The sequence below is a fragment of the Canis lupus genome, chromosome 29 (genome assembly GCF_003254725.2).
Source record: "Canis lupus dingo isolate Sandy chromosome 29, ASM325472v2, whole genome shotgun sequence".
NCBI lineage: Eukaryota > Metazoa > Chordata > Mammalia > Carnivora > Canidae > Canis > Canis lupus.
In genome coordinates, this window is record NC_064271.1 from 36,511,513 (window position 1) to 36,528,906 (window position 17,394).

The 17,394-nt window shown below is 39.7% G+C and overlaps 1 protein-coding gene across 1 annotated transcript in view; it reads left to right on the forward strand.

Moving 5' to 3' along the window:
* The window catches only part of NECAB1 (N-terminal EF-hand calcium binding protein 1), a 185,123-nt gene that overhangs the window by 132,948 nt on the left and 34,781 nt on the right, over nucleotides 1-17,394 (forward strand). The window contains exons 6-7 of the mRNA XM_025433539.3: nucleotides 3,282-3,418; nucleotides 17,028-17,149. Coding sequence (XP_025289324.1) covers nucleotides 3,282-3,418; nucleotides 17,028-17,149 — 259 coding nt within the window. The remainder of the gene's footprint in view (nucleotides 1-3,281; nucleotides 3,419-17,027; nucleotides 17,150-17,394) is intronic.

Consider the following 17,394-nt stretch of genomic DNA (forward strand, 5'->3'; position numbering starts at 1 on the left):
CCATCAAGGGCTAGAGGCAGGGGGAGGCAGCTGGCGCCTGGGGGAAGGCAGGAGCAGTTTCCAGGGCTCAGCCATGCCCTCTGGTGCCCAGATCTGCAGGTGGTCTCCTGCTGCTCACATACTGTTTAAGCACTTATGGGGCTGATGCTCCATTTATGGGGCCCGGCTTTGTTCTGAGCATCCTGGAGGCAGAGACGATGATAAGATAGATTTCCTACCTTTAAAGAGCTGGCCTAGGATGAGGGAGACGGGCAAGTAGACGGCAGATTACAATATGCAATAGTAGATTCTACACACTGGCTAGGAGCACAGAGAAGGGAAAAGAAATGCCCTAATCTCATGAAGCAAAATGTTGGGTCAAGGAGAGGAGAGGCTCTACAGAGATGGTGCCATGAACGGAGTCTGGAAGGATAAACAATAGAAAACAAGCTCTTTTTTTCTCCTTATGATCAAGGAGTAGCACATAACAGCCAATCTTCATATTGACTCAAAAAACTAAATACTCCAAAACTGTAAACCCGCCCGCCACCCCTCTCAGTGTCCAAGCATCAGCGATTGTGTCCAGTGCTGTTGGATACCTCTTAATATTATCTGAAGAGTCACTAATGAGGTTAGCAAAGTCTCATCAGAGTGGGGGAGAGAAGTCTCAGTATAAGAACCACTCCTTAATTTGCTGCTATGGAGTAGCCAGTTGTCGGATTTTAACTGCCCTTAAATACTGAACTTTGGCATCACCAAAATCTTCATATGTAAGACCACACTAGCCAGCCCAGTGCATTTTCAGACTTAGGAGTTTCTCTGCAATCAGGTATTGAGTGAGCATCTGGTGTGGGCACCATGAGGCACACAGAAATAGAAGGCATGACCTTTGAGTCTAAAAAACTAAAATCTAATTGCAAAAAGAAGCAGTTAGTTCTATAGTTCTGACATGACAAATAATTAACATTTAACTGAGAAAACAGCGAGGCTAATGTGATAATGCACTGCTCCGTGAATGTATGCTCTCTTCGCTTTCCAAGCTGTCTACAAACAGGTATAAAATTTTATCATTTGCTTTAGTGTCCGTGTATACTGAGATGCAAATATAATTGGCATAATCTCTGACTACACCAATCTGTTGTCTTGGCATTTTAATAAATTTTGTTTATTTTATATTTTCACATTTTTAAAATTTAAATCCGTTTGCCAACATATACTCTAACACCCAGTGCCCGTCCCATCAAGTGCCCTCCTTAGTGCCCGTCACCCAGTTACTCCATCTCCCCACTCTCCTCCCCTTCTGCAACCCTTTGTTTATTTTCCAGAGTTAGGGGTCTCTCATGGTTTGTCTCCCTCTAATTTTTCCCACTCAGTTCCCCTCCTTTCCCTTATAATCCCTTTTACTGAATCACCTGGGTGGCTCAGGGGTTGAGCGTCTGTCTACCTTTGGCTCAGAGCATGATCCGGGAGTCCCATGATCGAGTCCTACGTTGGGCTCCCCGCATGGAGCCTGCTTCTCCCTCTGCCTGTCTCTCTGCCTCTCTCTGTGTCTCTCATGAATAAATAAATTAAATCTTTAAAAAAAAAAATCCCTTTCACTATTCCTTATATTCCACCTATGAGTGAAACCGTATGATGATCGTCCTCCGTATTTATTTTATTTTTTAAATAAGTTCTATTTAAAAAATATGCTTTCACAAAATGCAAATGACTGCGGAAACATCAAGCACACCTTTTTTTAGACCACATTTTCTTTTCAAGAGAAAACTTTTCTCAATTTAAAAACAAACACAATTGAATAACTTTCTGAAGTTTTTATTGCTATTGACTAACAAGCAATTTGGTAAAATTAAATATTTCGTGTATTTGTACCTTGAATTAACTCACGGAAATCCTTAGGTTACTACAAGCATGTAATGTTTTGGTCTATGGTTAGTTTCTTAGGTGGAGTTTAAAAGCACTAAAATGTTTAAGTTTTAAATCAGATCATTAGATATGAGAATTCCCTGTGTTCACCTACGAGAACGGGCTTAAAGAGAAACTGATGATTGAAACGTTTTATGATTTCAAAATAAGAATGAAAGGAGGATTTCTGTGGCATTAGGTGATTGCGCCATCAGAAGAACAACCCCAAAGTAACATTTGCCAGGAGGCCATGATTCATTATGTCCTAATTTAGGGTGAAGAGGAGCACAGAGTATTTCTTGAGTTGGAAGGTATGCCTGAGTTATAGTCCGATTTGTAAATGAGAGAGCAGAGACCCGGAAAGATTGACTAATCATGTCCTTGTTTTTTGGGTTTACAACCATGACCTGAGACTCCCCAGCACATCATGACTCCCAGCATTATCTTGTCACTGTTATTACCCCTTTCAGTTTCATATTTTCACCTCTATAAAAATCACTTAGGGACAGAGCTAGATCCATCTATTTCTCAGCTGAACTTGTATTTATCCTTCCCACCTGATACTCTAAAAAATCAGGTTTAGCTGGCTGGGCTCATGACCCAAAAGAGTGGTTCTGGTCCCTGCCAACCTGATTTTTGCTTCTTTCTTGGTTCTCCTTGAGACTGTAGAAACAAAAACAGCAGGTGGCACCATGCACAGCCCACCTGTCTCCTGAGATTAAAGTTGGCGAGTATGACTATTGTGTATGCGATGATCTCCAGGTAGACGTTGGGCCGTTTGAAGGAATGGTGCTTTTTGGCTGACTTGGATGCAAATAGGCCTCAGGTGGGTTCCTGAGGGAGGGACATGAGCAGATTTAGTAAACTGTTTAAACATTCCATGCCTAACTTTTCTGAATTTTGGGATAACTACACATAATATCCTTTGGCTTCAGTATAATACAGATTGGGCATAATAAATACATCAAGAGGGAACTAAGCCAGTTGCTGAAACGTGACTGCATTTAGTTGACAAGAGAGAAAATGCATGATGTCATGGTCATTACTGAAGCACAGAACAAACTCTGAGTTAGTCACCTTCTAACCTTTTTTTTCCCCCAGATAATATTCTTTTCCTTCTCTATAGATGTCTGTTCCATAATTCTAGAGGGTTTTGTCCTAATACTGAGGCAGGTATAATGGGAGAGGAGCTAGAGATTCCTGTTATCTCTGCAGCTCTTCTATTCAACTTCTGGTGAGTGGGTAGAGCTCTGCCCCAGCCTCCAAGGTCAACATGTCCTCTCTCTTCCTGGTTTCTCCTCAAAGACTAATCTGAGATCGATGGGTACATGGGGAAAGCCATTCCTGGATATTTTTCCTTACCATACTTCTAATTGCCTTTGCTTTGTCATCCTTAGGACTACCAAGAGGCCTCCAATTTGGAACAATTTGTAACTCGATTTTTATTGAAGGAGACCTTGAATCAGCTGCAGTCTCTCCAGAATTCTCTGGAATGTGCCATGGAAACTACTGAGGAACAAACCCGTCAAGAACGGCAAGTTAAATATTTCCATGTGGTGGTTCTTTAGGGACTATGAAAGACCAGTTGAAGGGCATCATGCTTAAGCTAGTGAAAACTAAAAAATGGGAATTAATAAATTTAAATAGAATTACAGGAACCCCCATTGGGTGCTCGCCTTATATTTGCCTCTAAAAGAGACTCTTCTACTTTTACTGTTCATCATTTATTCAAATTTAAATTGCTAATTTAGTAGATAGAGAAGGCTTTAAAAGACACTGTGATAATGTAAAGATACATCTTAGATGGTGTGACTCTTCAGGAGGCTAATGTCTATTATGTAAATAAGACATGAAGACTAAAACCATAAGGCAAGATGCAAAATGATACATACCATACAGAAGGGGAAATAGGTTGCCAGGGATTTAGGAAGAGTAAAAGATATTAAATATGAATAGAAGGATGAAAGATAATTCCATGGTATTTCCTGAGGATATTTGGGCTTATCTTGCAAATAGGTAATATATGAAAGTGTAGAAGTGATAGAAAAGAGACTTAAAAGTTAAGTGAACCTGGATGTACCTAGGAACTAGGAATCGAATCAGCCTATTTATTTAAGGAAATAGAGAAAAGCGAATAATAGGAAAAGATTTCAAAATTCAAGACTGCCAATTAATATCACTGAGAAGGTAAGTAATGATACTATAATAGTTATATAAATAAAGATGCTAATGCTAAAGAGAAACCTGAATTAGAACTGTGTAAAGCAGACGTCCCAATTATTCTAACCAACAGTTGGTCCTTGAGTTTCCATTGTTTATACCTTGCAAGCTAGAGAAGGGCTTGGCAAAACTCTGGCTTATGCAACATATTTTTGCATGTGTTACTTCAAACCTATACACATGACCATCTAACTTTTGCATTTGAAATTAGGGAGAACCACACAGTAACTTTCTTGAACAGGCTGAAAATAGCCTACTCAGTAGGGCCAATTTTTCTAAACAAATTAATGGATACATAATTATTAGGACATCTCAGAGAAACAGTGGAATTTTCAACCATGTGTTTACAATGTCAAGATGAGTGAACACCACCAAATTCTAACAAAAAAGCCTCTAATCTCAAGCGTAATGAGCTTGTGCAGCTGATGAACATGGGTCTGCACTCAGCAGTTGATCTGTGCAGCATTTTTCACATTATAAACTTCTTTCATGGTCTTGATTGATTCTCTATCAAATGGCAGATGTAACAAATAGCTTTAGAAGAGCAGCAACCCAGTTCCTCAAGTTTGAGCAGAGGATAAGTATCTTGAAACACAATGAAATTGATTTCATGTTCCAAATAGGAAAATGAGGTTGGTTTCTTTGTTTTATTTAGGTTTTCTTGATGTAAAGTGGATTTGACCTTTTTAGAATCAATTATTTGCCACATGAGAGGAAGCCTGCAAAAGGCCTCTGCTTCCCTTCTTCAACTGCACTTTGGGTATTTTCTACAGTCCTCCCTTGCAAACTTGAGTTCTGCATGCACCACCATGTAGTGAATATACGATGAAGAGCTGTTCTTTGTTTCAGGCCACAGGCTAGCCTTGACCTCCTATGAAAGCTACCAACAGCTGCACAGCAGCTGTGTTTAATGAGAAGGAGTGTGATAATGCAGAACTTAAGGGAAGTAGAAGACATTAGAGGACTGATGAATATTTTATTTATAGGTTTCTATCTCAAACAGAGCTGGAAGAATGAGAGCTATTATGGATCTGACATAAATTTGGATTTGACGAAGGTACCCAGGGATGCCCAAATCCCACCCCGAATCCATGATACTCCTCCCAGGAAGTTTTCATTAAAAAAAATAATAAAAGAAAAAGAAAAAAAATTAATCTCCACCCTAGGTTTGTGCCCATATATCCAATTTGAAGTCTCTGGTAACCCTGACTGAAGAGTAGAAATTAAGTTCATGTTTAAAAGTACAGTGTCTCCTCCCCCTAATTCCATTTTGCAATCAGCTGGCGGCCAGAAACCAAAGTAAAGAGAGCCCCAAGGGGCCCTCACCAGTGGAGAAAAAAACAAGACAGGAAAGGTGGCTGTCCTTTTCATGGTATTTGACAAGAGACTGGTAAATAAGCCTCAGAGGAGATAAGATTTGAATGAGATCTTTACAGTAGATTTAATGGTAGAGGATATTCTCTCTGAAGAGACGAGTCTCCTCACCCATCCCATAATACCCATCTTCTTTCTTGTAGCTGGCTCTTCTCATTTGTTTGGTCACTGCTTCGACAGCACTTGCTCTGGGAAAACTTCCTTGCTCTCAAAGTAGAACTTTATACCTCCTACTCCACCCCTGTGTACTTGCTCGGTACCCTCTACTTAGACATACGTACAAAGTCAGTCCTTTATTTCTCTCTCCCACTAGACTTTGAGTTTCTAAATGACGGGGACTTTGCCTTATTTCCCTGTACCTGGCACAACTACATGTTAAATACATGAAACCGAATGAAAGGGAATCCCAGGTAAAGGGAACTATATAGAACAGCAGTGAATGAGGACCTGGGACAGTGAGAACAACCTGGACTCCTACCTGGAGTCTAAGGTTAGGAAAGGTCTTAAAAGCTACACAGATGCATTTAGATTTGATATGATCAGAGATTATCCTGATGGTTGTGAATAAAGAAGTATAATGAAAACAAGTTTTAAGGAAAATTAGTGTCATAACAGTATATAGTAGAGATTTGGAAAGACTTAGAACTAGGTCAAAGAGGAGAGGTCAAATCAATGTATCCAAAAACTTATCCTTTTTTTAATATATAACATAAAGGAAGATTCCATGATGCCCTGCATAGTCAACAGTTGCAACCTGCAGATAGCATTAAAAATCCCAGCGCTATAATAATTTGTTTCCCCTTCAGCATCAGCATTACCTTGGGGCTTAATATTTGTGAGACCTAGGGATACAGAACTTCATTGGAATGTAGCAAATTTTGAGAAGTCATCTATTCTAGCTCTCAACCCCAGGGAGGGATCACACAGTATCACTCATCCTGCAGTAATGAGTTAGACATGCAATGTTGGGCAGAATGTCTGTGTCTATTCATGTGAAAATGGCAATTTCAGAGAGAAGGAATGCATACAGCTGGAATGCCACAGAGGTGAGATTTTCAGATGTCGTTCTACAACGCTCTTTGTATCTGTCCTGGCATACTGGCTAAATGGAAGCCACTTTAATTCCATGTCTTTTGAGAGTACCTAATAACCAATGACAAGAATAATCATTACGTTACACTGAAGTTTCCCTCTAGAGACCCCTGTCCTCTTACATAAGCCTCTCTTCCTCACAAACCAGATTTCTGGGAGCACAGTTTAATTATATGTGAATTTCTTTTTATAATAGAATCTGAATATTTATTCTATTTTCTGAAGTTCTTCTTTATCCAGAGAAATGACTGATTCCTCCTAGGCTTGGAAATTATTTTTCTCCTTTTGATGGTTGTCTATTGTAGAACTAAGGGAAGGCTTTAGTTGTGCTTACAGGTGATTATAAAACTTCAGACAGTTTACATTCCCTTAGGTTCAACATAGAGAAGAGCTGCTATAGTCACCTATTCTTATGACTCCTGAAGCTGCTAGAAACTTGATCTTTTTTTAATGCCATAGGGAAATCCATAGGGTGGTCTAGTTAAAGATTGGAGGGTAAACATATGATTTGTTTCCCTTCCTCCCTAAACCTTTCAAAATAAAGGCATTAACAGAGCCTGGACATTAACAGAGCAAGGAGTTATAAAGGTGCAAAAATAAGGATAGAAGAACCAAAGGGGTAGAAACTTGGAGTATGGAAATAAAATGAATCTAGTGGTGACTGATGTTGAAGCCCTGAGAAAAACAAAACATAGACAATGTATGAAGCCAAGATGTAATGTAATTGGTATCACGAAACCTCAGAGAGGCTCAAGAACTGGCTTTACCATGTGCAGCTGATAGTGGTGGTGAAGGTGAGGCTAACATATTTCTGAAAGCTCCATCTAGTGCTATATAAGTGCCCCTCCCCTTGAGGGGAGGAAGCTTAGCGATGTGCTTTCTGGAGAAGGTGAATAGATATACAGCTAGCACAGCAGTGGTCATGACATGATACTAAAAACAGAGGCATTAAGTGAAAGTCTCCATGCTGAACAGTGAGATTTGAAAGCCACTCAGCATGCTGTGCTCCCAAAGCACTGACAGCTGGGCTTATACACTATAGTTTTGGGATGCTTCTCTGGCATTTCTGTGGAATCTCATCAGTCCAAGAGAAAAACTTTAAAGTACCAAAGATGGTGTCCCCTAATGAATAGGCCCAGTCAGGCCACCTGACAGGGGAGGGTACAAGTTGGCAATCCCCACTCCCCTCCCCACCCCCAGTCATCCCTGTTTCCTTCCTCTGAAATAGGCAGGGACAACCAAGAGAATAAATCAAACACAAGAAAAGAAACTTAGAAGAAACAGATATAATCCAGAGAGCAGAAGAAAGCTTCCAAAAATACCCCATGCCCTCAGAAAAGCAGAGAAAAATATTGCATTTATGAATTAAGGACAGGATGCTATTTAAAAAAATAATATTCAAAGCACACAAAGACCTCTTGGAAATTATGATTGCAGAAATAACCTGTGAGCAAGATTTGGAGATAAAAGTGTGATGGCATTTCCACAAAGAGGTGAAAAATAGGAAAAGAAAAAAAATAAAATTATAGAGTAGTCCAAAAGGCCCAATATTTGAAAAGTAGTAATTTCAGAAAGAGAAAGAGAAAAGAGAGAAATTGTCTAAGAAATAATTCTCAGAATAAGGACATGAGTTTCCAGGTTGATAGAACAAACCAAGAGCCCATTAAAATGAATCCTAAAATCTGGCTTCAAGGCATGCCATTATGGGATTTCAGAATATGAGAGACAAAGAGAGGTGTCTAAAATCTTCCAGACAGAAAAACCAGGTCAAATACAAAGGATGAAGAAAACATTAGATTTTTTTCAATAATGACACTGGAAGCTAGAATGCAATCAAGAAGCTTTTTTCAAAATTTGAAGAGAAAATGATTTGCAACCTAAATTTCTCTACTCTGACTTCTGGGGAAGATGGCAGAGTAGAAGGATCCTAGACTCACATTGTCCTATGGAAATACCTAAATACACCCACATCATTGTAAATAATACAGAAAATGACCAGAAGGCTAGCAAAACAAACTCTCCATAGCTAAGTGAAGAGAAGAGGCCACATTGAAAATGGTAGGAAGGGTGGAGGTTCAGTCAGGAGCCAAATAGACCCCAAATAGTCTCTGGGAGGGAGGGAGGGGCACTGCAAACATGGAGAAGAGAAAAGACCAGACCCCACAGCAGGCACCCCAGATATAAGGGACCGACATATGGAAGATGAAGTCCTATAATTTGGATTTGAAAACAAGAGGGGCTTAACTTTGTGAGTTCTCAAAGTCAGTGGGGCTTAAGACCAAGAACTTTAAAGAGAGCTAGAGGGTGATAGGAAACTGAGTCCTTGTCCTTAAAGAAACAGCACAACCGACATCCCTGCTGAGATACAGCATAGAAGCAGCAGTTTGAAAAATGCAGGGACTGTGCAGAAAGGAGACTTATTTATTAATCTCAGAACATGTGCTGGAGGATCAGAGATCTTTGGGAGACTTCTCCAAGAACAAAGGAGCTAGCAGGCATAATTTCCCTCCCATGCACCTCAGTGTAGACACATGAGCTCCTTCATGAACAGCACAAACACCCTTCATCTAGTTTGCTAAGAGCATGCCCTGCACCCATGTTCTTCTGCATACCTGACCCCTCCCACCTAGCTTGGCAGGAGCCCAAAGCAGCACAACAAATGTGCCATTGGGCAAATAGCCACTACAGTGTCCAGTATGAATCCAAAGTGATTCCTGCCCTAGGGAGGGGGGTAGGTAACCACAAATATCAGCTCTACTGTGGTCCCAGCAGTGGGCTGGAGGAAGACATCTAGTCTGACTGCAGGCCCTGCCCACCAATGAAAGCCAGTCAGTGGACAACACAGGGAAAGCGCCCTGTAGATCACTGTGACCACAGTTCAGGCAAATGTCTGCTGTGACCAAACTCAACCCCAAAGAAGCACCAGACTGTGCCACTAATAAAATAAGGACCAAACCCTACTGCAACAAAGAGAGAAACTGCAGATGACAGGACTGAAGGCAAACATGCTCAGCCAAAACATTAGGGTGCACACAACACACATAGGAGACACCCCTTGAAGTGCCAAGTTCTGGTAAACTGGAGACATTGCACTACAGGGCATTACAGGACCTCTTCTTCATAAAGCCACTACTTTCAAGAGCAGGCAACCTAGCTGACTTTCCTAACATAGAAACAGACACAGAGAGTTACACAAAATGAAGAGACAGAGGAATATGTTCCACATGAAAGAACAGGGCAAAAATCACAGCAAGAGAGCTAAGTGAAATGGAAATAAGTAATATGTCAGATAGAGAATTTAAAATAATGATCATAAATATACTCACTTGTGAAAAGACCAGGACCTTCATCTCAGTGAGACTCCCAACAAAGACATAGCAAATATAAAAAAAGAACCAATCATAGGGTGCCTGGGTGGCTCATTCAGATGAATGCCTGACTTGATTTCAGCTCAGGTCATGATCTCAGGGTCATGGGATCAAGCTCTGCATTGGGCTCCTTGCTCACTGGGGAGTCTGTTGGAGATTCTCTCTCTCCCTCTGCCCCTAATCCCCTCAAATATTAAAAAGAAAAGGAACCAATCAGAAATGAAGAACTCAATAACAGAAATTAAAAATACATTAGAGGGGGAGTGCCTGGGTGGCACAATCAATTCAATGCATGACTCTTGGTTTCAGCTTAGGTTGTGATCTCAGAGTGCTGAGATGGGCCCCATGTTGGGTTCTACAGTCAGCATGGAGTCTACTTGAGCTTTTGTCTGTCTCTCCCTTTGCCCCTCCTTTGCCACCTGTGCTTGCTTATGCTCTCTCTCTCAAATAAATTTATAAATCTTTAAAAATACAGTAGGAAGAATAAACAGTAGACTAGAGGAAGTAGAAGAATGGCTCAGTTACCTGGAAAACACAATAGTGGAAAGCACTCAAGCTCAAGAAAGAAAAAATAATAATAAAAAAGTAAGACTAGATTAAGGGAATCCAGTGACATTATCTAGTGTAATAACATTCACATAATAGGGATCCCAGAAGAAAAAGAAGAGAGAAAAGGAGGCAGAAAGTTTATTTGAAGAAATAATAGCTGAAAACTTCCTGAATCTGGGAAAGGAAACACGTCCAGATCCAGGAGGCAGAGAGAGCTCCCAACAAAATCAACCCAAGCAGATGCTCATTAAGACACATAATAATTAAAATGGCAAAAGTAGTGATAAAAATTTAAAAGCAGCAAGATAAAAGAAAACCATTACACACAAGAGAAACACTGTAAGGCTTTGAGCTGATTTTTCAGCAGACAACGTTGCAGGCCAGAAGAAAGTGGCATGATATATTTAAGGTGCTGAAATGAAACAAAAAACCCACAACCAAGAATACTCTATCCAGCAAGGGTAGAATAAAAGAGGAGATATTCGGAATAGAAGAGGATATAGTTTCCCAGACAAACAAAAGTTTAAAAATTTCATTATCACTAAAACAGCCATATAAGAAATGTTAAAAGAAGCTTTCTGAGTGGAACAGAAAAACCATAAGCATTAGTAAGAGAAGTAGGAAGCACAAAAGCATTAAAGTGTATCTATAAAAATCAGTCAAAGAACTCACAAAATCAAAGGATGTAAAGTATGGCACCATATACCTAGAACATGGGGCATGGCGGAGTAAAAATTTAGGGCTTTTAGAATGGTTTCAAACTTAAGCAACCATCAACTTAGTATACATTGTTTTGTACATAAGATGTTATTAGACATCTTATGACATTAGGTTGTTAGACAAACCTAATGGTAACTACAAATCAAAAACCAATAACAGAAATGCAAAAAATAGGGGCACCTGGGTGGCTCAGTTGGTTCTGACTCTTGGTCTCTGCTCAGGTCATAATCTCTGAGTTGTGAGTTCAAGCCCTGCATTGAGTTCCTCACTCAGCGGGGAGTCTGCTTGAGAGTCTCTTCTCCTCCCTCTGCCACTCCCTGACCCTTCACCCCACTCACTTGCTCCCTCTCTGCAATAAATAAATCTTAAAAAAAAAAAAGAAATGCAAAAACTAAAAAAAAAGAAAAAAGTGTCCAAGTATATCATGAAAGAAAGCCATCAAACAATGAGAGAAGAGAGCAAGAGAAGAAAGGAACACAGAAATACAAAAACAACTATGAAGCAAATAACAAAATGGCAGTAAGTACAAAACTATTAATAATTACTTTGAATATAAATGGATGAAATGCTCCAATCAAAAGACATAGGGTGGTGGAATAGATTAAAAAAAAAAAATGCTGCCTATAAGAGACTCATTTCAGACCTAAAGACATGTGGAGATTGAAAGTAAAAAAATGGAAAAACAGTTATCATGCAAATGTAAGGGGAAAAAGCCAGAGTAGCAATACTTATATCAGACAAAGTAAACTTTAAAACAAAGATGATAACAAGAAAGAGAGAAGGACAACATAAGCATAATAGGAATAATCCAACAAGAAGGTAAATATTGTAAATATTTATGCACCCAACATGGGAACACCCAAACACATGAAGTAATCAGTGGTAAAGCAATAATAGTAGAGCACTTTAACATGCTTCTTACATCAATGGATAGACTATCAAACAAAAAAATCAAAAAGGAAACAGTGCCTTTGTATGACACACTGGACCAGATTGATCTAACAGATATGTTTAGAACATTTTATCCTAAAGCAGCAGAATACATATTTTCAAGTACATACGGAACATTCTCCAGAATGGGTCACATGTTAGGCCAGAAAGCATGTCTCAACAAAATCAAAAAGATTGAAGTCTTATCATATATCTTTTCTGACTATAAGACAAACTAGAAATCAACCACAAGAAAAATCTAGAAGGAGCACAAATACATGAAAGCTAAATAACATGCCACTAACCAATGAATGGGTCGCCCATGAAATCAAAGAGGAATTTAAAAAACACATAAAGACAAATGAAAATGAAAATACAATGGCCCCAAGTCTTTTGGATACAGCAAAAGCTATTTTGAGAGGGAAGTTTATAGCAATACAGGTCTACGTCAAGAAGCTAGAAAAATCTCAAATGAACTAAATTTATACCTAAAGGAGCTAGAAAAAGAAGAATAAAGATGCATTATTATTATTACCTCTTCTCAAACTATTCCAAAAAATAGAAGAGAAAGGAAAACTTCCAAATTCATTCTGTGACACCAGCATTATCCTGATACCAAAACCAGATAAAGACAATGCAATAAAAGAGAACTACAGGCCAATATCTCTGAAGAACATAGATGTAAAATTGCTCAACAAAATATTAATAAACTGAATCCAACAATATATTTTAAAAAAAGATCATTCAACACAGCCAAGTGGGATTTATTCCTGGGTTGCCAGGGTGGTTCAATATTTGCAAATCAGTCCCCATGATACATCACATCAGTTAAGAGAAAGGCTGAAAATGATATGAACATTTCAATAGATGTAGAAAAACCTTTCGACAAATATATCCATTCATGATAAGAACCCTCAACAAAGTAGGTGCAGAGGGAACATACCTCAACATAATAAAGGCCATATATAAAACCCCACAGCTAACATCATACTTAATGGTGAAAAACTGGGAGCTTTTCTCATAAGGTCAGGAGCAAGACAAGGATGTCCACTCTCATCACTTCTATTCAACATAGTACTGGAAGTCCTAGCCATAGCAGTCAGACAACAAAAAGAAATAAAAGGTATCCAAATTGGTAAGGAAGAAGTGAAACTTAACACTATTTGCAAATGACATGATGCTCTATATAGAAAACCCTAAAGATTCCACCAAAAAATCTACTAGAACTGATAAATGAATTCAACAAAGTTATAGGATACAAAGTTGGTGTAAAGGAATCCGTCAAATTCTTTTTTTTTTTTTTTTAGATTTTATTTATTTATTCATGAGAGACACACACAGAGAGAGAGAGAGAGAGAGGCAGAGACACAGGCAGAGGGAGAAGCAGGCTCCATGCAGGAAGCTCGATGTGGGACTCGATCCCCGGTCCCCAGGATCAGGCCCTGGGCTGAAGGTGGCGCTACACTGCTAAGCTACTCGGGCTTTCTGGAATCTGTTAAATTCTTATACACTAATAATGAAATAACAGAGAAATTAAGAAAACAGTCCCATTTACAGTTGCACCCAAAATGATAAAATACCCAGGAATAAACTTAACCGAGGAAGTCAAAGACCTGTACTCTGAAAACATTGATGAAAGAAGTTGAAGATGACACAAAGAAATGGAAAGACGTTCCATACTCCTGGATTGAGAGAACAAATATTTTTTAAATGGCCACATAACCCAAAGCGATCTACAGATTTAATGCAATACTTAGCAAAGTACCAACAGAATTTTTTCACAGAACTACTACAAACAGTCCTAAAATTTGTATGGGACCAGAGAAGACCTTGAATAGCCAAAAACAATCTTGAAGAACAGCAAAACAGAGGAGGTACCACAGTCCAGATTTCAAGATCTACTTCAAAGCTGCTAGTAATGATACAGGCAGAAAAACAGTCCCATGTATCAGTGGAACAGAATAGAAAGCCCAGAAATAATTCATCATTATATAGGCAATCTATGACAGGAAAGAATACTCATTGGGACAAAGACTATCTCTTCAATAAATGGTGTTGGGAAAACTGGAGCACTTTGTTACACCATACACAAATATAAACTGAAAATGGATTAAAGACCTAAATGTGTGGCCTGTAAAAATCCTAGAAGGGAGCACAGGCAGTAATTTCTCTAACATTGGCTATGCCTCTAACAAGGCAATGAAAACAAAAGCAAAAATAAACTATTGGGACTACATCAAAATGAAAAGCTTCTGCACACCAAAGGGAATAACCAATGAGACAAAATGACAACCTATGAATGGGAGGAGATATTGGCAACTGATATATTCAATAAAAAGGGCTAATATCCAAAATATATAAAGAATATAAGGATCATATACAACATTAAAAGAATAATCCAATTGAAAATGTGCAGAAGATAAGAACAAATACTCCTCCAAAGAAGGTGTATAGGTTTCCAACAGACATTTGAAAAAATGCTGAACCTCACTATCAGAGAAATGCAACTCAAAACTATAGTGAGTTATCACCTCACTCCTGGTGTAATAGCCAAAATCAAAAACACAGGAAACAAGTGTTGGTGAGGATGTGGAGAAAAAGGAACCCTCATGCACTGTGGGTGGAAATGCAAACTGGTAGAGTCACTGTGGAAAATAGTATGGAAGTTCCTCAAAAAATTAAAAATAGGGGATCCCTGGGTGGCGCAGCAGTTTGGCGCCTGCCTTTGGCCCAGGGCGCGATCCTGGAGACCCGGGATCAAATCCCACGTCGGGCTCCCGGTGCATGGAGCCTGCTTCTCCCTCTGCCTGTGTCTCTGCCTCTCTCTCTCTCTCTGTGACTATCAAAGATTAAAAAAAAAAAAAATTAAAAATAGGATTACCATAAAAAAAAAAAAAAAACAAAAAAAAACAAACAAACAAAAAATAGGATTACCATATGATGCAGCAATTCCGCTCCTGGGTATTTCCCCAAGGAGTATGAAAACACTAATTTGAGAAGATATATGAGCCCATGTGATTTTTTGCAGTGTTACTTAAAATAGCCCAAATATGGAAGAAACCCAAGTGTCCATTGATAGATGAGTAGATAAAGAAAGTGTGGTATGTGTATGTGTATATACATATATAGGTATGTGGGATATTACTCGGCCATAAAGAAGAATGAAATCTTGCGATTTGCAGCAACAAGGACAGATCTGGAGGGTATTGTGCTAAGTAAAGTCAGTCAGTTAGAGAAAGACAAGTACCATATGATTTTAGTCCTGTGGAATTTAAGAAATAAAACAACAGGATCCCTGGGTGGCTCAGCGGTTTGGTGCCTGCCTTCAGCCAGAGTGTGATCCTGGAGTCCCGGGGTCGAATCCCACATCGGGCTCCCTGCCTGGAGCCTGCTTCTCCCTCTGCCTGTGTCTCTGCCTTTCCCTACCCTAAGTCTCTCATGAATAAATAAATAAATAAAATATTAAAAAAAAATAAAACAACAAAAAAGAAACAAACCAATTACAGACTCTTAACTCTAGAGAACAAAAGGGATGGTTGCCAGAGGGGAAGTGAGTGGGGGGATGGATGAAGGAGACTGAGAGCACGCTTAATGATGATGAGCACTGAGTACTGTATAGACTTGATCACTATATTGTACACCTGAAACTAATACAGCACTGTGCATTGATTATACTAGAGTTTAAAAAACAATTTTTAAGTTGTTTACCTCATACAACCGCCAATAAAGTAGAATAAAAGTATCTTTTTAATATGCAGTATCTCAATAATTTTGCCTCTCGTTGCACCCTTTCCTGTGAAGCAATTAGAGGTCCTTTTCGACCAAAATGAAGAAAAAATGGAAGTTCAAATTTAAAGGGGAGTGTTGAGGGATCAGCATTAGAGGGAGGCTAAAGAAAGTTTTCCTTGCTGATTATAGTTTTGGGGAGTAAATTAGCATTCGATTTGCCTGTATGTAACAGGGGGAAAAAAGTGGCTTACACACACATAAGGACTTATTATGTCTTAAGAAGGAGCTTGATGGTGGCAGCCTAAGATATGACAGCTCTCAGGTTTATCATAGACCTCCTATATTTTTCACTTACTAAATATGTCCTCAAGTTTGCCTCATGGTCCAAGATGGTTGCTGGAATTCCAGCTATCAGGTGTATATTCCAACCAGGAGAGGAGTAGAGAAGGACCAAAGGCTTGTTTCCCAGGTTGAACCCATCCTTTCAAACACTCTTCCTGTAAGTTCCTTATATATGTCATTGACCTGAGCTTTTCGTACTGGGAAGTTAATAGGTACGTCCTAAAACTGAAGAGTAAAGGGACAGCAATTTAAGCATATTATATACAGATACGGGGATGACAGATTAACACTTGCTGGAAGCGTTCCCTCTGTGAAAGGGGCAGGATGTGGAGATGGGTGAGTAGGCACTCCTGTGTGTTGCAATAAGCTTCATAGAATTATCTGACTTTTATTTATTTATTTGTTTTTTAATTATCTGAGTTTTAAAATCATATGGCTACCTGGCCTCGATTTAAAGAGCCTTGATTTAAAGAATTTCAGACTGACCGAGCCCCATAGGTGTTCTCACACTAAATCCATCAGCCCCCACTGATGGATTTTTTTCCATTGATGATTTGGTCAAGAAAAGAAAGATGCTTTTCCTGAGTCGCACATACAGTTTTTACCGAGACTTGCAAAGAGTAAAGGCAGCTCCCAGTTTCTCCTTTTAGGGTCACATTTATCATACCGCCCCGTCTGGGTCTTTAGAGCGAGCGGCCAAGCAGTAATTCTCCCGGCTTTTCAGTTCACTGCACCGGCAGAGCTTTGGGACTGACGGTTGAAGGGCTGTGTCTGGAGGCCAGGAGTGCGGGCCCTGAAATGCTGTGTCTGTCGTTCAAGGCAAGGGCCCACCAAGCCCGAAGTCCTGCTGATCCAGTGGCCTGGAAAGCGATCAAATCGCCGCGTCCAGAGACACAACAGCTTCTCCCCCAAGAGCCCTCAGTTCAGTGCCTGCGCTCCAGGTAAGGAAGCTCTGTCGTTTCTCTGCCTCCAGACTGATCCGTTTGGGTTTGCAAGGTGCCTTACTGTTTTTCTTGGGCAAATAAGGCAGCAGTAGTGATGGAACGCTCTTCTTACACCTGGTAAGTTTGTCTGAAGCCACAGAGGCCGAGAGCCTCCGGTAGTCAGCATGGGCTGGTGGTCCCCCCCTGCCCCACAGTTTCCATCAGAATCCCACAGCTGCACCCAGCCCTGCTCAGCGGGATGA